General features: G+C 46.1%; 1 protein-coding gene across 2 annotated transcripts in view; it reads right to left on the reverse strand.

Moving 5' to 3' along the window:
- The window catches only part of CLIP2 (CAP-Gly domain containing linker protein 2), a 98817-nt gene that overhangs the window by 30716 nt on the left and 44808 nt on the right, over positions 1 to 23293 (reverse strand). For both annotated transcript variants that reach the window (XM_085314973.1, XM_085314980.1), the window contains exons 3-4: positions 13220 to 13758; positions 2664 to 2788 (exon numbers count right to left, since the gene is read on the reverse strand). In XM_085314973.1, coding sequence (XP_085171099.1) covers positions 2664 to 2788; positions 13220 to 13758 — 664 coding nt within the window. The remainder of the gene's footprint in view (positions 1 to 2663; positions 2789 to 13219; positions 13759 to 23293) is intronic.

Genomic DNA, 23293 nt, shown 5'->3' on the forward strand with positions numbered 1-23293 from the left:
GCCACAGCCATAACTGGTCTAAGCACAAGCTACTATTAATCCAGACTAGCAGTGGTTGGCAAGTAGCTTTTGTAGCTCAGAAGCAGGAATTGGGTCCAGATTTGACAGGAAAAGCATCTGAGAACCAAGAGTTGCTCACAAYTGAGAGCACTGAGGAGCTCTATATCCTCATTACAGAAAAAAAAAGGAAGTGAAAATGGTTTTGTGATGGTGACACAAACGGCAGGTGTAAAATAGCATGGAATTTTTTGAAATATATATAAAAAAAACCCAGTCTCTTCAGCATGCAAGGCCTGTGGTTGAAATGTTCCACATCCTATGCTAAAGCAAAGATAACAAGCACATTAGTGGGCAAAGACTCCTATGGGAGCAGAGGCAGAGAAGGAAGACTAGCAAAATAAGTTAAGAAAATAAAGATGAGAAAAATGGAATCTGTCTGGCCTTGTGGATAGAAAACCAAACTGCTCCAGCACCTTTCCACTCTTCCATGCAGACAACAAAGCAAAACCTAGTGTCTCAACAGCATCCACATGGTGTTGGAGAAGGGCCCAGCACAGCGATGTCCCGTCCTCATAGGCCTGCACGTAGCCTCCACCAGAGGCCTGCAAGCTGCTCTGGCAGTCCTGAACCTTCACCATCCCTCTACGCACTGGTCTTGTCTTCCCCACAGCCAGTGCCAGCCACATCCATGCCACGCAGCCCTAGAGCCCSCCACCACTGCAGCACCCTGCCACCGCAACAGCACATGTTCGTGCAAGGCAGCCAGCCCCACGGATGCTCACTAGATGGCAACAACCACCACAGCYGAGTGGCTGAGGAGCCCTGGCCTGCTCCTGCCAGGACAAGTGCAGGGCAGTGTCAGGAGTCCCACCAGGACGGAGAGCTGCAGCCTGCACGCCTCCCCCAGGGTGCCTGTTCTATTATGCTGGCTTTYCTCCAAACCCTGCTGTAGAAATTAGCACATGCTATAAGCTGCCAGTGAAGTATTTTCACTGCAGAGAATCAGAAGGCTGGAGGAAGGCTCAGAGGACCAACAGCAACAGCACTATAAACCTGCAGCCAGGTCCCACGTGGACAAAGTGCCCTTTGGCAGGGACCAAGCAGACAGCCCAGATGTAACACTGTTGTACCAGCTGGTCTCCAGCACTGCTAGAAGGTCKGCGCAAACAGGCTGGATCCAGGGATGTCTTACAGACTTCCTCTAATCCTCCCCATTTAATCCAAACATCCTAATACACTCCTCTTGTCTACCATCCCTGCTCAACAGTTCTTGCTCCTGACATCTTGACATAAAGTGTGAAACAAAAGGGAAACTTGCAGATGGGGTGCACATCTTCACCCACACCAACCTTGACCATGATGTCGCAGTCCCAGAGGAAAGATTAACTTCAAAAGGAAGGTTTTTGAGACACAGCAACAAGGGTGTGAGGACAAGAGGCAGCAAGCTCTAGAACATGCTTATGCTAGCACAAACAAAGGAAACAATTTGTGAGCACCCTTAAGATAGAGCTTACAGATAAGTTGTACTGCATGACAAAGAAAGTCGGACCTCGGATTCACTCCATGACTTATTCTCAACCACCCTAATTCTCTTCTCTTGAGAGCAGGCTAGAACTCAGCAGCTCTCTGCTGCCAATTGTTTACTGCTTTCCTGTCCTGACATTGAACAAGAGACCATTTCTCTTATTTTAAATGAAAACACATGGCTTCTGGGCAAAAAGAGGCTGACACAACATAAGGAGTATTTATTACAGAAGCCAAGCTCTAACAAGGAAGGAATACTCAGTTCCTCAAGAGCTAAAATGTTACATCTTGCCTCTAATGTAAGATTTGCTTAAGAAGCTCTAAGAAATTAATAGTATTTCCTACTAAAAGAACCTGTGAAGCATGAGAAATCAGTTCCACCAATATCTGAAGCAGGGTTAAAATGTTGCTGTCCTGAATACATCCCCAAACTCAAAATCTGAGGCTGGGGGATTCCCTTATCCAACTTGCACATRAACAGAAAAATGACCTTCCAGAAAGCTTGCTAGATAGGCCTGCCTAGTTCTTGAGATACTAATGAGGGCTTTTTTTTTTGAAAATAAAATAGCAGAGGGGCCTGTGGAGTCAGCATTGGTAAGGTCTATCAGCAAGCAGGTGTCACACTAGAGAATCTCTACAAGGACAAAGCAACAACCACCAATYGCTCTTTCAGAACTCTGGAAATTTGTCCCCAGGAAGAAGAAAACCATCCAGCAGAAAAAAAGTCATAAATCTTAATCCTGTATAGTCTCAAAAGGGCAAATTACAGATAAAGCGCAAAAGGTTTATGAAGTGAATGCATGGTGGCAAGCCAATCTAACAGTCAGAATCCAGGCCAGCAAGAACTAAACCTCACTATATATTATCTTCTCTTCCTATTCCCTCCTATTCCTTGAAGCCACTCAGGTTACCTCTTTATAGACCTTATCAGATCCTGCTTTAAGTTTAAGTGATGAAGTTTCTACAGACTTCCCTGAGAAACTATTCCAAAATATTCCACAAAGCCCTTTACACACACATACACACTCATTTAACCACAGTGTAGGCCCTGGCTCTCCTTTCCAGGGTTCAGCTGAAGCCTCCTCTGGGAGGTGGGTAGGCCCTACACATCCCAAACTGGGTTCAAGTGTGCACAGTACCTTGTACCAGCAACCGCCCCGTCGTTCTTCCCCAGGGGCTCGTCCAGTTCCACACCACACCACTCTCCTTTGGCAAAATCCGTCTCTCCCACGTAGCGCACGACACCTGTCTTTGTCCCACCAACCTATTGGAGATCAAAATGCTGGGGGTTAGACACAGAAGCACTGGCGCCACTGCAAGGCAGATAGAGCTGGAGAGAGGGAAGGGGAGAAAGAAAAAAAAAAAGACATCAGCATCTTCTGGTTCTGGTCTAATGAAACCTGCTAATATCTTTCATATCGAGTTCTCCTAGCAATAAAGATGCTTCTCTAATAACTATAAGCAAATCAACAGTCTCCAACTTTTGGTCTTGCTGCCTAGAAAATGCCCGAAAAAATACAATGAAAACGTATTTCAAGGCATCAGYTAATTGTACAGAGTTGTTTGCGAGGCCTTAAAGGAGTTAACTCCTCCAAGCACAGCTTATTCCTACCGTCCATAAAGAAGGGACATCTATATTTATGGAGTTTCAGTTCTACGTCAGTGCATGACTCAAATGGTTTTTAGTCTATCTCAGCTGAAGTCAAGCTTTACAAGGGAAATGTTAAAAAGCAATTTTAAAATTAATTTTGTGAATTTATGTAGAATGACTTTTTTTTAATATTAAGTTTACTATAAATAGGTACTCCAGCATCAGAAGACCATTCTCCTACAAAAAAATCATGATAGTTTAACCCAGAAATCTTTAACTTTGTCTCAATATTCTCAGCTGGGTATGTAATAGGTTTACCAGTTCTGGGGCATGTGAATAACTAAATATTCTGAAGACTGCTTATGTAAAGGAGAATGAGCTTTCCCAGGCTAGAAATAACTGAACCTGCATGGRTTAGAAAGCATCCGAGGTCAGCATCCTGCCTCTGGTCCTGCAGACTAAGCTGCAGGATACCTGACAAGGTGTGCAGAAGCCAAACTCACCAGAAAACCCATGAACTTTATTCCCAAGGCTTTAAAGCAGCAGCAGCTGACAGCAGCACCAAAATCAGCCTAGCCTTTGACTGCCTCACACATCCACTCTTGTTTTTGCAAACTAGTGCTTTAACRTCAGGGCTGTCAAATGCATGCATGCAGTTCTGTGAGCAATTGCAATGTCCACACAAAAACGACTCTGAAAGAGATGGTCACCAAATTGACCAAGGACTCTYGGTGACCAAGAGATGGTCACCGAGAGTCCTAAAATCAGACTCAGAGCGCTTACAGGATGTTTTGTTTTCCAAAATTGAAAGTCCCTCCAAAATGTGAGTTAGTCTTCTGTAATTTCTCTCATTAAGGATTTAGCAAAGTGTTGCTCATATAGAAAACTGTAGATGTTGTTCTCTTCACTATAGGAAGGAARTAAACATTTGCCAGTAAGAAAAAAAGTATCACAAGAAAGCTTTCTGGTCCCACAGTGAAGAGCATCCACAAGTGAGACGATGGCAAGTCCTAATACTGAATTCAAGTAACAGATTTGAACCATCTCAGTAAATTTTTTTACCTATCATTCACAGTCATACAGCAGTCCCCTTTTTGATTTATTTGAGTTAATAAGGAATTACTCTCTTAATATTAATGTCATAGTTTAATTCCATTCTAACATATTTCTTTACCTGCAGTTTGAACTCAATTTTAGGAGTAATTCATCACAATGTCCTGTATAGGAACTTACCATTACTGATAAGCCTGTTAATTTTATTTTTATTGAGTTTTTAATTAGAGATACTGACATACATTTCCTTTAACAAGACATGATCCTGACCCCATAGAGCCCCACGTAAATGCCTTTAAATGAGCTCCCTTGATTAGCATGAATCCCMCCATACTGCTCCCAGGCCTCTGCTAGAGGACCGCACGCCTCTGTCCACACAAACAACAGACCCCTCAGTTATGCCCCCATAGATATTACTTATTTTGGGAAAGTTCTTCACAACAAGACAGACAACAGCCATTTCTACAGGCATAATACATGTGTATCTATACCATAACTGCTTAGTAAGAAAGCAATTTGTGTTCCTAACTCAGAGACACAAATCAGTGAAAATTTTAAGTGCAGATCAGGTTTAAAACACCTCTAAATAGYAACATGATTGTTTGCTTCCAACATAATGTATTTAATTTACTTCTTTGAAGATTAATTATTCTGATATCCTTTCTATGAGATACACACTGATCATACAGGATTATCTTCTGCCCCAGGCTTCTGCCCTGCCCTGACGATCTGGGTCCCTTCATCCTCACGGGGCCGGGAATACACTGAGCAGTCGATGCTGGGCTGCCCCATTCACACGTCAGCACCTGAACTGCTGGTTGAACTTCCCATCTTTTGGTAGGTACACGAACTCTTATGGATGGAGAGCTTTGAAAATTCACCCAACTCGGACATGTAGATTTATTCAGCCTTGATAATCTGCTAATGCTGCTAAAATAATGTATTCTGGCAAAAGCCAGCTGGTAGGTTGTGCATGAAACAGTCTCACCAAAACAGAAGCACTTGTTTCCATCGGTACTTCAACAAATCAGAGGTATCAGCTCAGAAGAACAAAAGGCTGTTTGTGGAAGCCAGAATGGGTGGCAATGGCTCACCATAAATCATGGTACCTCACAGTCTCTCCATCACCCCTCCTGTCCATGGCTAGTTTTTATAAAACACGCCACAACCCAGGTGTGAAAGGCAGCCGAGCAAGGCTGGCTCCTACTTCACTAGCACGATTGCGATCATCAGAGACGTCTGCCTCGTGAACACCACGGCCTGCCATCAGCATTGCTGCTACCCTGCCTACAACRGCCGTGACACTCTCCAGAAGATGTTAACGAGAGCCACCATCACGCCTTCAGCTAGCTGAGCATAYAGAGCTACAGCAAAGTCAGTTCGGCCAGGGCAACCCATCTCATTGCAAAAGCACTAGCCGGCRCACGCTCAGCCAGGCTGCCGGGCAGCCCCACGGCCCCTGTGACACAGGGCGAGCGTGCCACGGCCACTGAAGCAGCAACAAGTTTCTATCAGAAACCAGCAAAACTTCCAAAGCTTTTTTTGTTTCCAAGAGAATAGGATTTACCTACTCAAAAATGCTAGTATTTTCAACCAGATTTATAGTTGTTTTTGCAAAAACAACAAGAAAGAAACTAAAAGCAGCTCACTTGAAGGCTGAAAAATGGAAGCAATATTGACATAGTGGTGTAGGGGTTTTGTTTCATTTTGGAGCGTTTTCTTGCTAGCATTAACCTTCCAGATTTTTCAGCTACAGATAAAAAAGAATATTTAYATTGATCTGTTAACCAAGCTCCACCTTACTAAATCAAGCTGCACCCTCACTGGCTTGGAGTCAAACGGCCTCATCCATCGGGCTCTCATCTCTCGGGAAGTTCAGCTGTAGACTGAAGTTCTCTGCCTGAGCTCCTGGGCCCTTTTCATGCCTTTGACAAAAGGGCATCTTCCCAATCTGGCCTTTCTTCAAGAAAAGACCTCTGATAGTTTCAAGAGGTGGTCTTCAGCTTGACCTCCATGACAAAATTTAAGGATCATGTATTTTAACCGGCAGGTCAAAACAAAACATAGTCATAGAACAGACATGTCTACACTTTTTCCATGCTAACTGCAGTATCACTGACATCATATTTTATTATGACTTTCTCACTGAAATGACAAAATTGGATTTGAACCAGTATCCCAAGGCTGAAAGACAGTGACGCTAATCCTTCCAGACGCTGTCTTCATCAGAGCTACTAATATCATTTAAACAATTTACCAAATTAGCACCAGGCCATGCCTCAATCCAGCTGCTGCAAGGCAGACTCCCTGCAGCCCACGTTCACACCTCCTCTCTTCCATCCTTCCTGCCCACCCCACGGCAGTTTCTTGCTCTCAGCAGGAACCTCCTAATTGCTGCCCTCAACCCAGGCTGTGCAGGCAACACACTGCTTGCGAATACTCTGACATCGCTCGGAGAGAGAAGAAATGAATAAATGTCGCTCAGTCCAACGAGGACTGTTCCCCGCGACGCTGTGCACAGCTCAAGGGCCAGCAATGGCTGTAGACCCCTGCTTGAGCACACCCCCAGGCAGAAATCAAGGAGCAGTGCTGTGCTGCCAGCTTAAACTCTAATCTATTCATCTGGATTTACTTTCCTCAGTTGCTTGCCAAACCACTTCCAGCAAGACTGAGTGCTGCTGCTAAGAGGGTCGAGGTAGGAACAATAAATGCAGGAGCAGAGTATACCGACAGCTCCTCTGCAGGACTCCCACATCTCAGGCTGGGTTCTTACAGAGCTGGCAGAACTCTTACCTCCTCGCCTGTGGGAAGAGAAAGGAAGGGGAAGGTGGGTTTACTGAGGGTGCTTTTTGCAGCAGCGTGAGAGTTTGGGTCCAGCTATTACAGAGCATGTGAAATAACRATCTGTAAGTGTAATGATACCTAGAGGAAACACGTCACCGCTCATTATCAGACACGTCCTGGCTGACATCGTCAACAGCCAGGCACAGAGCCCAGCAAGCTGGTGGTAAGGGGGAAGTATGGCTGCTGGTTAGGTTCATCTGCAAATACAACTCATTTCAGATGGCATCTTACTAAGGACTCTCTACACGAACTCTGAATGCCAAAAGGTAGCTGTTAGTGTAAGGGGGAAAGAGTCAGCTGAGAATTACAGGACATGTTTCTTCATGAATTTATAGGAAATATGTATGTATGTACACACACACACGTTCATTTTTATCATGAACCCCCAGCTTTGGGCTTTCCCATCCCTACAAGTGTTGCACAGGGACAAGTCTGACAACACTGTGGATGCAAGAKGCTTGTGCACACGCATCCTTCTGGCACCAGAGAGAAGATAACCCCCTCAGGATGCAATGCAAGTGGAAAGTCTAGAATTGCAGCACGCCCTCCTGGGGCTGCCTGTGACAAACTCTGCCTATGTTAATAATACAGTTCATTCCAACTCAGGCTGCTTACAACCCCTATTTAATGATAGATGCTGCAAAAGACAGACAAGGATTGGCCAATGCACCAGCCCAAATTAATGGTTACCAGGGTGTGTGTATCCCTCAAGGCCTCAAAGGGTTAATGTGGCAGCAGGGCAGGGTGGCTGCTTTGGGCTGTTCACTACCTCTTAGCTCCAGCACAGTGACGGGCAACACAACAACACTCKCTTCTGTGGCAACAGCAGTCCCACTGTACTTCACATCAGTCCTACACCGTGAGGAAAGAGCTCAGACTAGGAGACCTAGATGTTTTCCCGTCTCTTGACTCCTGCAGATAACTAGAAACTGTTCTTGCCATTACCTGTCACGGCCCTCCGTAGGGAGCAGAGACGTACCATTCYGCAGAGACCACACGCTGCCGGCTCGGGGCTCCACAACCACCTCAGACTAGCACGTCTGCAGTAACTACTGCCTGCTTAAGGCAGCCTGGCTGTGAAGGGACGCTGGCTCCAGGTGACTCCTGCAGCCTGGATAAGGTCTTCCATTCAGAGATGCGTTTAAAGGTATTTCACAGATGTAATTTTCTGCACTAAGAGAAGAACCCTGCCTAAGCAGGGGAGCAGTGGGGAAGGTGGCTCCTACCAGGAAGGAAGGAGAGAGTGAGCAAATACAGTCGGCTTGATCACCATTCCTTCGGTCAGATGTCCCCAAGACCAGAGAGCCAGCCCTGACTGGAAGCAGGGTTCACTTTCACACAGAGGGACTCTCCCACTCCTGTTGTATAGTTGAAGCTAACTAGACCCGCTCATCAGCACGACTGAGCAACAGTCRCTGTCCAGATCTTCCAAGGGGAAACGCCAGAGCAGAAGCGACTGAGAAGTGCAAAGTCTTGGTCTCGGCCATACTGCTGCACTTCCCAGTCAAGACACAGCAATCACTGTTCTCCCTACGGACTGAGATGAAAACAGGCAATGAAATATTAATTACATCTTCCCTGAAAATATCACCTTGGTAGAACTAGAGGAATATGACCCTCTTTTCTTTACAGCCTGGCTTCAACTCAGAAAACGGCATCTTGTTATTGCCTTTCTGTAAAGCCATAAAGGAGCATTTCTGCACCTGTAAGACACAAGCGAGTTAGGAGGGCTCAGCCCATTTACTAAGAAAAGAAAGAGAACAAATCACTCCTGCCTAATGCCTCACATGCCTTCACAGCAGCAAGACTTCGGTCTCAGACACCAAAATAACTCAACACAAGCTGACAGCAGCAGAGCAAGTGGCTTTCTCTGCCCAACTGCGACTCTCCTTGCTGGRGAGCTTCTACGAGGAATGATTTTTCACATAGGTGGTTAAAGGCTCTCTGCAGCTTCAGGCTAGCAAATCAAGGCTGGAGGGGTAGTGGGGGGATGTTGAAAAGGATGTGATTAGTTTATTCATGAGAATTTTCTGTAATTTGCCAGGAGCCARAGGTTGTAATATACCACAAGCAGAAACACTTTGCAGCGTACAGAGGAAAAAATGATTAAAATCACACGCACGGGGTGAACGCAGAGCGTATTTCCACCAGGCATAACCAGCCTGCTGGGCTAGTTCTTGCCTGTCATTCAGCCAAGGCATCGCTCCACCGTAAGCTCAGTGTCAGTGCTTTTTCTGCTACTTAAGCACGGATTTTTGACTTTGACACCTACCAGCTTTTCACAAAATCAAACCTAGAATCTACCTGAAGAGCATCTGGGGCAACATCCTACAATAACGTATTCAATCAGCAATTAACATAACCCAGGCATTAGTCTTGTTTTTTACTAGGTTTCACGACTGAAAACAGCGCTCCTGGTTAGGAAGCAGAAGGATAGCTAAAGGGCAGGATACCTCTACGAAGAGGATTTCATTAATTAAACCRGTATATAGACCACACTCACCTCCTCCCCACCCTGCTAAGAAAGTAATCACGTCTAGGGTGGAAGGAGCTCAGCTGCTGACAGCACATTCTTCTCCACTTCCCACTGGAGGAATGTGAAATACATTTTCTTAGGGGAAAAACAACACAGCAGAGATTCTTCTTCCCAAGCAGAAAATGTTCAACTGTTTCATCTGTTTCCATCCTTTCTTTCCCAGAGCTGGAGAAGCACAAGCCAGCTYATCTTAAAAGCAGTACTCTAGTGATGATCACCCACATTTACATACTGCACAAATAATACTTTCGGAAGCTCCATTCTTAATAAAGCAAAGGTTAATTGTTTCACTTCCATTTGCCAGACTTCAAGAAGTGATTTCTAAAAGATTTTTTTTTAATCTCTTTAATGTAGTTTTTGCATCTCTGGGAAAAAGTCTGAGTTAGAAAGTGCCAAAGGCAAATATTATCTAATTCTTCTAATGGAAAGCTCCATTAAGTCACTTTTAACAACCACTGCAGAGTCAGAATGGGTCTTTGAACAAAGTCATTGAAAAGCAAGAAAATTTTCAAGCTATAATGGACTTTAATGAAGTTAAAGAAAACCACTAGCAGGAAAGCAACCAGGACGCAGAGCACTAACATCTACTACGGCCGGTGTCTACCTGACAGGCCCAAAAGGGCCCCCCACAGCCTTGTGCTCTCTCGACAGAGCAATTACTGAAAACGCATGTCCTCCCTCGCTTAAAAAGCCTCTGGTGGATCCTGTCTGCTTCAAAGACATTCACAAATGGAAAGAATCTTYCAGGAAAGCGTAGAGTAAGGGCAATAAAGACAACAGAAGTCGCACCAATTCGTGGAGGGCAAGAGCAAAAATTTGCTTGGGGAATCGGAGGCCAATCCAGGCTAACCCAGAATTATTGTTTATGCATTTAAATATCAAACATGACTAGCAGATGTCTCTATTACTAAAAAAGAAAAAAAAAAAGACTCCACCATCTCCCACTTTGGGGGAGAAGTATATTGACAGGCAGGAAGGGAAGGTTTTTAAGAAGSCAGCTTCGTTTAAAACCACTCTCCAAAACCAACAGAAGCTCAAGGGGAGAGATGCTAATGATTTGTATTAAATGTAATATAAATTGCTAGCATGCTGAGGTCTGTGCAGGGCCCCACTGAGCTAAGCACTGTATTAGATGGACAGATACTGCCTCAGCGAGCTTGAAGTCGGGACCAAAGAGATGGATTAAAGAATTAAGGAAGATTTGGAAAAAGCTAGCCCATTGCCTGGCTGCTTCACAAAGAACAGAGCTAAGACTACTATAAATTTTTAGATTTTGAAGTTTACTGTAAATGCTTAAATTGAAAGTTCTCACTTCAGTCCTTTCCGCCAGCCACGTGTAACAGGTAAAGCATGAAAGGAGAGCAAACAAGCAGACCAGAGGAGGCCTGAATTCCCAAGGTTATTTTTCCCCCCCTCATGTGYGGTTACTTTAATATAGCAACTTTGAACTGTCAGCATGTTTGTAAACAGAAAGTATCACTGCCACCCTTCCCCAGGGAGCAGGAGGGACAGTGGATGCTTTGCTGCCGGTAGGGACGGGGAGGGGAGAGAGGCAGACGCYGGAGGAGCAAACTCGGGAAGAAGAGACACGAGTGACAACTGAAAGCCCTGAGCAGCAGGCAGCTCCTGCCATGATACTGCAACTGAATGTAGTGTGCTTTCCTGAGAAAACTTGAGAATATAAACCTACTTCTCACCTCTACAGCTGGGCCTGCATGCCCACATATTCAAATTAGTTTTACCAAATGTCTTAGCAGGTGGGCACAGGGAGAAGCAATCTTCACTCTTACTTTCTTTGAAAATGATCAAACTTAATTATWTAAATAAAAGAACAACTATGGGACAACCCAGCAGTGCTTTGCAAGTGCACTGCTAGCTCAGGAAGTGTATTTTTAATTCCAGAGACATCTAACATTTGGACGCAATATATTCTGCAATCCTCAGAGTAGAACAGTTTTGACCCAGAAGACACACGGGTGGCCTGTCACAGCCACTCGTTGCTCAGATGGCCACCCAGAGTGGCCCTAACTTGGCCCAGCTGCCCAGAGCTCCCCAGGGACTGCAGAGAGCAGCAAAGACCTCAGCCCCATCAGCTAGTGCTGCACCCTGCAATCCCCAAGGTTGCTGCTATCRCCAGCAGCAGCACCCACTCTCTGAAGCCACACAGCATATCTGAGRCTGCATCTGATATCCTACTGTACAYGCTCCTCTTGAATTCAAATTGGCCAAGAAACCTGCTCCCAAGCCAGTCACTGTGCCACCTAAAGAGAGTAGCGTGTCCACCGGGCTCTAGCGTGAGGCTACTGCTAGAACTGCTGTGTTAGATGGTCCCTCACAGATAACTCATCAGCACAAGGAAAATTACATATTACTGATGAGTATTTGGCCCTCAATAGTTCATCTTGCTCTGGTGCAGACTGGCATATTTTAGGCCAAAAAACTGCTGCTGGCTTAGTCTATTATTTCACTCATTGCTTCGGTCATCAAAAATCTCTACTCACTTGAGCACAGCCTAGGACTGCTCAGAAAAATACAGAAGAGGGGTTTGGTAGAACTTAACATATTATTACTCAGATGGCAGATGTGCATTTCCTACTATAGACATCGGTATTGGAAAAAACAGGTGCCCAGAAARGAAATACTACATAGCTATAACTTAAAAGGGGAGTTGCATTGTCCAGGATGCATGCAGACTAACCGCCTGGGAACCTGCCATCTCTGTCTGGTAAAGTTACCTTCATCTTGTAGTTCCAGTGATGCTGCAGGGGATACTGCTGCAAAAGATCTGTGCTTAAGTGCTTGATCCCTCCCAATATTTGATATCACTATGTGTATCACATACACCAAAAAAGAACTACCGAACTATTTTACAAACTGTAGAATCAAACTCAATTTGTTCATGATTTGATATTTTTCCTCCCCTTTAAAACCTCCACTGAAAATACTACTCCTTTGCTAGGACATAAATGGTGACAAACTTGATGACAAGCTTCCATTAAGCCAAAATTGGGCCAAAAATGACTTAAAGATATCAGGTATTCTACTGTAGATGATGAAAACACCACCACAATCAGACTTGGAGAATTSATCTGTAAGCACAATGGTCTAAAAAGTTCTGCCAGTTTTTAAAATCAGCCATAAGCTCCCTTCTATATGGGAAAGGAATTASCGTCATATCCAACATATAAAAATGAAAACATGAGAAGGGAACCTATGATCACATGCGACAAGGCTTTTTTTGTTGTTTTTTTTTTGTGTGTGTGTATTAGATTTTTTTTTTCAGTTCTAGGAAAAGGCCTGATACATTTTGATACAGTCTGCAAGGGTATGTATGCTGGCTTAGAAAAGAATAAGCAAAGATTCTTCTCYTTGCTACTTCCCTCTCAGATTGCAGTTGCACTCTGATGCTACCCTACTGCTCAGACTTGTCCAATACAGGAAGTACTCTGGAACAAGCTGTCTTGCATTAATTTAAGAGAGACCTGTCTGCAAGACAGCATCCCCAGCAACAGTAAATGCAGAAATTCGAAGTCTGCTTGGTCYATGCATCTTTGCGAACCATGTTGTCACACCCCACCACCAACTCTTCTTTTTTGTCCCTACCCTGACCAGGGACATTTAGGGAGGGGACAAATTCTTGTCCTTGGCTTTCAAGGGGGCTTTCAACTCACCAGTACGCGATCTCCAAGCCGTAAGTCCTTCTCCCCTTTTTTCACAGACCCACTGTCCGATAGGTTAGATCCAGACTCGTTGCCGGTCTTCATGGCGCTGTTCAAGACGCTCTCTCGCAGGGGGATGACACGAGTGGAGAGAGGTGGCGTGGCCGTCCCCGAGTGCAGCGACAAGTTCTGAGCCGTGAGGGAGTCCACGGAGTGGGCGTCGCTCCCCGAGCCCTCGGCCACCGGTTGCCGCGTCAGCTTGGAAGGTCGCGTAAAAATCCCCTGCAGCGGCTGGCATTCAAAGTAACGTACTCCACCAACGGAGCCGTCATTCTTACCCACCGGGTCATCCAGAACGACCCCTGCCCACTGGCCTGGAGCAAACTGCGTCTCCCCAAGATACTGGATCACACCTGGCTTCACTCCATTTACCCAGACACGTTCGCCCACCACAAAGTCTCCCAGGAAATCATCGCCCACCTCGGCAACCTTTGACCCCGACTTCTCGGCGCTGGCGGTGGAGGTGGTACCCTGCTTGTGTAAAGGTGAGCCTGTGAATCAAGGGAAAAGAGGATTTGGTATGAGGAGAAAACCTAAGGCAGCCAAAACACTAGGAAAGGGCATTAAAAAGGAAACATCCGGGACCACAAGTTGATTTTTAGATTTACACTGGCCAAAGGTGAGAACCTGAGTAATCTCACTACTTACACGTCTTCCTTGTCTGGAAAGGGATCGGCACTGGACTTCCCACATTCTGCCCAGGTTCTGCAGGTCCCTCACAACAAAGAACCAAGCCCATGTCCTTATCCCCCTTTATAACACCCACTTACTCCCACCCCCATCACAACACTGAGGGATGGTTTGCACAGGAGCACTAGCATGAATAACTCCAAGGGGCAGGAGTGGTGAGAGGGGCATAAGGTCCAAATGGAGACCAAACATCTCTGAGGAAAGTTGTCAATCTTTCATCAAAAATGAGGGGACACTGATGTTTTAGCATCTGGTACTATAGAAACCCCACATGCAGTTAACCCAAGCATTAACAGTCCCCTCCAAGGGTATTAACAACTCCTGTAGGACCACACAGCTGGCTTTGCAAATTACTCAGTTTGCCCAACTGCTGAGACGCCTTTTGCAGGAGTAGAAGCCAGCAGTAAGTAGACACCTGGGTTATTTTCAATATAAATGGTTTATCTATAAACAGGTATAAACAGCCTTTCTAGGGCTGACATTCACTGCAGCAGAACGCAGCAAGACCTGTGATAAGAAACGCTCTCGCATCAGCCCATCCAGCAGAACCTCCAGCTGCTCTGGGAGGAGGAGAACTGCAGATGATGCCAGAAATTCACCATCTCAGTCACCCTTTCCAGGATACCTTGATCAGTCCATCATAGTACAGAAATTCTGCAGTACACAAGGAGACCCTGAATTACGAGACTGGCCTCCGAATAGGGACAAAGATAATCAGAACAGACTAACTAGCAACAACTGCAATGCTTGCTGACCCCAAACCCCCCATCACAAGCTTTGTGCTTTCAGTCTAGGTCCAAGGAGAATTAAAATAAAGAGCATGTGGATTTATTAAAACATGCTTAAGACTATAGGAGGAGGAGATAAAGCTCTAGAACAAACAGACAAGCAAAAATATAAGTATGTATACACATACATGTATAGGTATTTTCTCCCCAAACAAAACATTTCCTAATGGACTGAGAAACTTAGCTTGCAAACTAACATCCTGTAAGTCATGCCCTGAATCCTCAGCATTTTGCAGCACTGAGCTCCCAAGGGCTTCTCCCCTGTAGCTAGTGTGGGGCACATGTGCGTTAGATGGTCTGACATACCCTGGKCTCAGAGGAAGTTATCTGGACCTTCCAGTCAAACTAAGTTAAAATTTCTGGGGTGCCTTCAACCACAAAAAACCTAAAGACCCCTGTGCTTGAGTTTGAGGCTGCACCTCAATGGACCACAGGAGGATTCCAGGTTTCCAGACTCTCTGGTTAACTCAAAATATCAGCCAGCTTCAGTCTCTGAGGCACTACAGATTTGCAGCTGCTTCCCTGGGCTCAGCAAAGGTAGGTTTGGTACTAACACAAGGTCTTCTTGGCACCACCAGCACAGCCAGGACCAGGAAACAGAAATGGCTCTAGAAAAGGTGCTGCAAGGGAGTCTCCAGGCCAGGTCACTTGAACCCATTGCAATAAGCAATCAGAGCCTTGCATAGAGCCAGGCACAATGAGCATAAGCAAATGGAACTCATCACCACCGGGCAGAGGGAAACGCTGCCTTCACTATTATCAAAAGACGCTAAATCCAGGGCATAAAGCACAAAATTTTCCACAGCACAAACAGGAACAACTTCCTGTGAGAATAAAGAAAGCATACCCATTGCAYCATTTAGCCCTCGCTAACTTTGAATGTCTGCAAAGACAAGAAAGCACCCCAAATCCTACACCCTTCACAGTGCTCATGTGTTCAGAGAAGATCAACCTRCACTCTCAATTTAGTGTTAGGAACAGGAAGTCAAAGCAAGGTAACTCCCATTACCAGCCTTGTTTGCCCCCTTTGATCCCTGGACAGGAGATACTAACAGCAGGAGCTGAGGGATAGCCCTAGGGAGAAGCCAACAGCATGCCCAGGAAGAACATTTGCTCCTGGACAGGGCTGACAGGGAAAGTCTGAGCAGCTGCACAGGCAGGTCAAACTTGAATGCCTATCTGAAGTGAACTGTAAAACTTGTTCAGCCTCAGTCATCACTGTTATTCAGCCTGCACCACTTTCCTAGCTCTCCCACAAGTAATGGGCCTGACAGATCAAGTTCAGCTCCCAGAAAGCCCAAAGAACAAAAAAAAGCCCTCACACCAAGATAGTTGCTACAGGCCTAATCTCAGGGGAAAGAAAAGAATACTTGCTAGCTAGTGTACTGGCACACAGTAGTATGGACAACTTAGTTTCTGCTAAAACAGTTGCATTAGGGGATGTTAATATTGATATTTTGGTTATCACTAGACTCCAGAGTCAACATTCTTGATAAACCACTATGGAACAACTGCTTCAGCTTGTCTGTGTCTCTGGGAAGGTAGTACCTCTGTTTGGTCTGAATCTGATCTGAACTAGAAGACAAAAGCATGGAGCATGTTCAGGAAACCCATCCCGTGGTAAGGAAAGAAAAGGCAGTAATGGAGACTGCTGAAAAGYGTTTCTGCCTCAGTTGCAGCTAACCTTTTCTTCAAGTTCAGAAGAATCTTAGAACAGCTCAAAACAGAAATTAGCTGACAGCAAGAACAAGTGCTAACCTCTGCTGTCTGAAGGGCATTACTCTCCAAGAGTTGTCATCTGCAGATACCTGCTCTCCAAGCAGCTCCCTCAGCTTAGGGAAACCCACCCAAATGCACAGCATTCCTGAGCCTCCCCCAGCCTGCGGCACCTAAACATCTGGTCTACGTCTGCTTCACACAGATTTGTGTGAAGAAAGTTTCTTGTTCTTGTCAGATTCCCCAATTAAACACAAACAAGATCCAAGAAAAACTTACRAACAGCAAAGCAAGGGTACAGTTCTCAGGTACAAAGCCAAGAATAAAGTCTCACAAGAGGAATAAAACCAAAGTCTTGATTATATTTAACTCCAACCTTATCCTCAGGAGTCACCTGGCAATGCCAGCGAGGGTGCCAAAGGGACTCCCCTAGCATCGTTATTGGGCGTTAACCCTGAGCAGCTTACCTGGAAGCTGGCAACATGAAAAACTCTCCTCCTCTGCTCAGGGGCTCGCTGCCTCCCTCTCTTCTGTCCAGCACAAACCCCACTTGCCAAACAGGATGGTGAGGACAACTCCTCCCTCCTTCTCCGGGATCAGGCTCCAAGGCATCACGAACAGGCTTGGGCTTCCCAACCTCAGCCCCATTGTGCTCATTAGCCAGCTCATTCTTTCCCATTTAAATGGTCTTCCTGTAGGTCACAGCACTTTCAGGACTGAATAACAATCTACAGATCAATGTCTCATGCAGCACCTGCTACATGTGCCTCTTACCCAGCTCCAAGTCCCTACTTTCCCTTTAGCTTCTGTAGGACTGCGTGCAACACACTACAAACACCCACAGCAGACCTGGCACTTAGCGCCCTTCCTGCAAACTCCTCCTGTCAGTTTTRGGGGCCCACACGGACGGGCCACCCCACACTGCCTCAGGCACCTAGATCCTAACAGACTCCTCTGAGCGAAGAGCTGAAAGAGCTGAAGACCAGTTGAAGCTTCAGCCTGTTCACACGGCTCTTGTTACTGTGTCAATGAAAGCCACGTGCCCAAAACCCCTGGAATTGCAGAGGTTTCCACACAAAGGAGAGAGGCTCTTCCAGCTCCCGGAGACTTCTGCTGTAGGAAGAGCTGAAGAGAGAGAGCTTTGCTGTGGTACAGAAGCAAGAAACCCCCTTTGAACAAGCTCCAAAGGCTGAAGCAGAAGGAGCAGAGCAAAACACTCCWCAGCATCTGCAAGAATAACCTTCGCTGTAGGATCCCTCGTGAGACAAACTCAGCCTCATGTTATATTTAAGTACCGTAACTTTAAATGTTTATATTTTTATAAGTGTGTATATATAAGTCCACTTCCAAAGGAGCCATGCATCCGCTCGCTCCGTGTATTTTGTCATCCCATAGCGTATCAGTGCAGGCACAGCTGTACGTTTCTCAGCACTGGGCAATGGAAACAAAGGGGGAAGGAAGAGTTTAGCATGAGAAGCAGCGTACAGCGAGCATTACCCATGCACCTCCTACATCCTGCAGAACCCTTTTGTAATCTTATTGCTCCTGAGAGACATGCCAGGCACCCTGACTGCCCGAAGAATCAGAAATTCAAGAGCCTGTTGTGTTGCCATGGGAATCAGGAGACAACCAGTTAATTGATAAAATGTAAGCACATTAGATTAAAAAAAGAGAAAGAGAGAGAGATACCAGAATAGCATCTCATGCCAGGAAAGGAGGGAGAAGTGAGAAAACGCACGATATTTACAGGAGAGCTTTACAGTGCCCCTAGGAGAGGCCTTTTTCCTTCTCCATTTTAATTTTCAGACTTTTTTTAAAACCATAGGGCAAGTGAATAGGTCTGTACCTAATAAAACACCAGTTTAGCCTGATTAAGGATATGTATCACATTCCACGACTATCTGATAYGGGCCATTTCTTCACTTGGTGACAGCCCACCCACCTCGCCCASGAAACCAGATTCAGAAAGCTCCTCATCGAGACGTCTTCACATCGCTGTCACAGGACCTACCAAGTACAGTTTGGCTAGCAGTCGGCATCTGGAGTGGCAGGTCCTGTTCTCCAYACTGGCAAAGCAGGGAACCTATTCCCTGGCATTTATTCAGCCCCTAGCCCCAGGGGACTGCAGTCYCTATTTTTCAGTATTTCAGTATTCCTCAATGGCCTCAGCTACAAAACAGGAAATATAATAGCTGCCTCTCAGCAATGCTGGGAGGCTGGAGCAGGCAGGGTGTGGAGGGCCCACGGCTGACCACGGTGGGCGAGCGAGCCATGACTGCTCAGAGCCTCCGGGTGCAGCCTCCCTCCAGACAGGCGGCTGCGAGCAAATGCTCAAATCCTGCTACACCGTGAAACAGCCAGCCACGCTGCGTGCAATTGCCTGTCTGGTCCTAGGCTCCGTTCCTTTTCAGCAGCTATCAATAAGCTTCTTAGCCACTACAAGAAAACTACTCAGCTAGAAAAGCTGTACCAGCCGGGCAGAAACATCATCATCACAAGACTCAAAACATTATACCTTCATCTCACCAGCCCATGCTATGAATGTGACTAAATTGCGAGGGGGCACTATACCCTGGGGCTAGTGAGCACCCAATATGCAGTCCTGCAATGAGAATAACTAGTCAAAAAACTTCAGTACCAGTTCTGCTCCCTCCCAGCCTGGACAGGGCTGCAGGACAGACCCGTGACCAGGGGACCTCAAGGGCAATTTGAAGTCAAGACAGAACGTGTCAGCTGCAAAGCCCTGATGCTGGCCGCAGGGGTGCCAGCTAAAAGGAATAATGTATGTTTTTACTGCAGCAAGGATTGTGTAAGAGCTYAAGAGACTAGAGCTCTCCCAGTGCTCACCTCTCTGCTTGGTTCAATGCTCAAGAGATGATGAGGGGATCCAGTTTCAGCTGGGACATCAGACACTGCCTCTGCTCCAAGCACAGCTGCACTCAGGACACGGATGTGATGGAGGACAAACTTCCCTATTRAAAAGACCACCACCTCCTGCTGTGAGTTAAAGAATATTAGTGCACTAGCTCTACAATCAAGTACCTATGAGCTTCTGGCTCCTTCATTTTTACTCTATTGCTCTTGCATTACAAGCACTGTAAGTCTCTCTGAGTCTGCAATACTGTTTTACAATACTACAGAAGTTCAATAACTGATGGTCAAACTAAAGCCTGTRAGAGTTTCCCATTCAGAAGGTGGAGTAAAGGACAGCATAGAACATTAGCCAAAATGAAGACTCAAACCTTAACCCCCACAGCTGGTCTACCAGGCAAGATACAGTGCCATGYTTCCAGGAGCTGCTGTCTGCACAGGCAGAGACGCAGCCCCAGTTGGCAGCRCCAACAGCAGCCACCCAGGTGACCGTGTCTCCCAAGGGAGGAGTGCRAGATGCCTGCTGTCTTCACAGTGCTTAGCTTCCAGAAGGCCTCAGCACACCTTATTCCAGATTCCCACACAGGAACTGAAGCTTCTTGGARCAGCTTGGGTTACACAAAAATTGCATTGCTGGCAATCACACAAAACCCAGCCCATTCTGCCATACCCAACTCAAATTATCAAGCACAGCAAGGAAGCAGCTGTTTTCTGCAAGATTTAATCACAGCCCTTCTAAGCTGCAGGACAAGGTGGGAAAAGAGAGGGACTAGGTGAGTGCTAGAGAAAGCAGTGCCTTGCAGGAGAGTGCTGAGCGCCTGGCTGTGCATTAGAGGGGAAGCTGCCAGACAGATTTATGGCTGACTTAAAAACAACAACTGAAAGCTCTCCAAGTGGARAGCTGAAAACTCGGGACTGTAACCGCCTATCTTACGGGACATAAACCTAATTGCCTGGCACAGGGCAAACTCTGCATCTGGCACCCTGGAAATGCGTTGTTCCTACTGTTCCCTGGAATAATCCCCATGGGGTGTGTGTGTGTGTGTGTGTGTGTGTGTGTGTGTGTGTGTGTGTGTGTGCGCGCGCGTCTGTGTGTGTATTACAACCTGATAACACTTGAACATCACAAGCAAAAAAGGCTCTCGCTATTCTGAAGAGAGAAAGACTACCTAGAAAGCAACCGAAGATGAAGAAGAAAGGAAGAGAGGACAGTAAGAAAGAGGARAGGCAAGTGAGCGAGAACTGCTGTAACGTGGTTGCACTGCTGAATGCGAGGAGATGCCCGTTCAGACAGACATTTGTCTTCACAAGGGCAGCTGGGAAGGGCACTGAACCTCGAATAGCCGTATTTAACAAAGACTTTCTTTTAAAAGGTCTCATTCGGGAGGCCGACTGGTACGAAATCAGCTCCGCAGTGGGCGAGACGTGCACTCTCGGTGCCCGCTGGAGATGGGAGGGATGAAGGGCCCACGGTTCCTGCTGAGCTACACCAGATTAGATAACATCAGGCTATCTGATTTGGTATAATTTTAAAAAGAAACAAACCGTGAAAAGGCAAACAATGGTATTTGATAAAATATGCAGAGGAGACATATTTTGGCAGCACCGGGTAAGAGAGGTGAGTGAGCAGTAGAAAGGGAGTAAGATCTTTCACTGAGGGATAATTAACACAGCATATGGTAGATCTATTCATCCCCAAATTATAGTCTTTAGTTTTTACATAATTATTATTTTAAAACCATAACTATATTCTTTCATCATTCATGCCTCAAAATGCAATTCAGCATTTTCCAATCTGAAAACGGAGCCTAGCACACCTTTGCAGTGATACCCTGTTTTCCTGGAAAATAATAAAACACCTCCACAAGGCATGGGTGCTTTAAGTTTGACAGAAGAAAGAAAGGAGCCCTCATGCCTTTCTTCCTGCGCCACACCAAACCTCAGCCTCTAGAAATAAGTCACAGGCCCTTTTTGAAAAGCTAGGGCTATGCCAAAGCAATCCCTGGTACACGGCTGAATAATACAGACTTTATTCTTAAATAAACAGCAATAAAATCACTTCAACTGCAGAACATTTCACTTGGAAGCATCATTTAACTAGAGGGTATGTTTTCCCATTTATACCAGCCTTTAGCTGTAAATACTCAATGTGTTTCCCCCCCACACCCATATCCAGACTGAGTCACTTGGCTCAGACCATTGCAACTAGAGTACTTAAGAACAGAAAGGAGYGTTCGAAAACCAGCCCGGGGTAGCACAGTACTCTGGCCTCCCGTAAGACAGCTCCGACGGCGAGAACAGCAAATGGGGGAAGATACACTTACAGGGATACGCTCGCGGGGAACTTCCGTCAAAGAGCCCAAACGACGAACCGCAGGACACCGAGAAACTTGCTCGCGAGTCAGCGGCGCGCACGCGCACCACCTCCCTCTCTCCGGCTACGTCGCTCTCATCACACCATATGTTCCACTTCTTTTTAATCTAGCCCAAAGTCTTCTCTTTTGAAACAAGTACAAAAAAAAAAAAAAAAAAAAGCAGCTTTGGAATGAGCTCAGTCTAAACCCGCCGTGGCTGCGAACCCGGCTCCTACACNAAAAAAAAAAAAAAAAAAAAAAGCAGCTTTGGAATGAGCTCAGTCTAAACCCGCCGTGGCTGCGAACCCGGCTCCTACACCCGCGCGCAGTTGTCCGCGATTTCGCAGGCTGTGGGAATTTGGTAAGTCTCAAGCATGGTTTAGGGGGGCTGCTAGCACGGAAGCGAGGACAGCTGCTCTCAGTAAGCTGATCCGACGACAAAAAGAAAGAAAAGGGGCAGACACAAGTCTTTAATGAGACATTTATAAATGATTTCCCAGACGGAGCGCTGGCGCTAGCGCGGAGAGGAGCGGTCTCGGGACACCTTCTGAACTGGACAAATTTATCTCGAGCACCAAACACAGCAGAAAGCAGCCAAGGAAAGCACACTTACTTTCCCTTGACCAGAAAAAGGATTAAGCAGTAAGGCTTTGAACTCAGTTTGAAATTTCACAGCCTTCAGCGTAGGATTTTTGCCCAGACGTCGTGCTCACACAAAACGCGCTCAGAGGGACCCTGCYGCCATTCCTACCCAGCTACAACGCCGGCTGCAGAAGTGAGCAGCCAGCCAAGCAGCACATTGCTCAAGCAGGTGTGCACAGAAAGGCCACTGACTTATTCACACAGAAATGATGGAATTAGCTCCCTAGCACTGAAATTCAGAAGTAAAGGTACCAGAAAATAGCCTGGCGTGGTCCCCTAGGAGARTAATTATTAGTTTATGATTGCACTGGAACTGGATCAGAGCATCACCAGCTTCAAGGCCCAAAGTCTACACAAGGAACACGACGAAGGAGCTGCTGCTGTATGTGCCTAACTTGGGATATCTACTACCTGGACATCACCTGAACAGCCACACGCAGCAGAAGGGCCACAGCTCTAATGATCTGGGGAAAGGGAGGTTAAATCACTTGAAGCAAGAGAGCTTAGTTSAGTTTTCGACATAGGCATGAACTACGTCCAGGCATCATACTTACTCCAGCTATATAATATGTGTTTCAACCATTTTATATCACAGCAGTGCTCAGACTGTCTGGTCAGGTCTTCCCATCACCTTCTTTTCCATACAGCTGGAGACATTTACCTTGAYAAGTAAAGCAGCTCCTTCCTCTCCCACATGCCCCATTTTGGCTATCTCTAGTAGGTGTGCCCTGCTAAGAAGTTTGGGACTTGTATTCACAGCAAGAGTAGGCCCAGGCTACCCCATTCAAATCAGATTAGCTATACCGTAGCGCCTCATTTTGCCTGGCAGGACAACCACTGARCTGTGCGGTTCATACCTGCACTCCTACCGCATGACCAGCTCAGGACCAACAGCACTTTGGAGATCCACGTGTCCGTGGCTCAACCTCAAAGCACCACTTAATTCAAGTCAGAGGTGCATTGAG

Source organism: Rhea americana, unplaced genomic scaffold (genome assembly GCF_003343005.1).
Source record: "Rhea americana isolate MKP2758 unplaced genomic scaffold, rheAme1 scaffold_111, whole genome shotgun sequence".
Taxonomy (NCBI): domain Eukaryota; kingdom Metazoa; phylum Chordata; class Aves; order Rheiformes; family Rheidae; genus Rhea; species Rhea americana.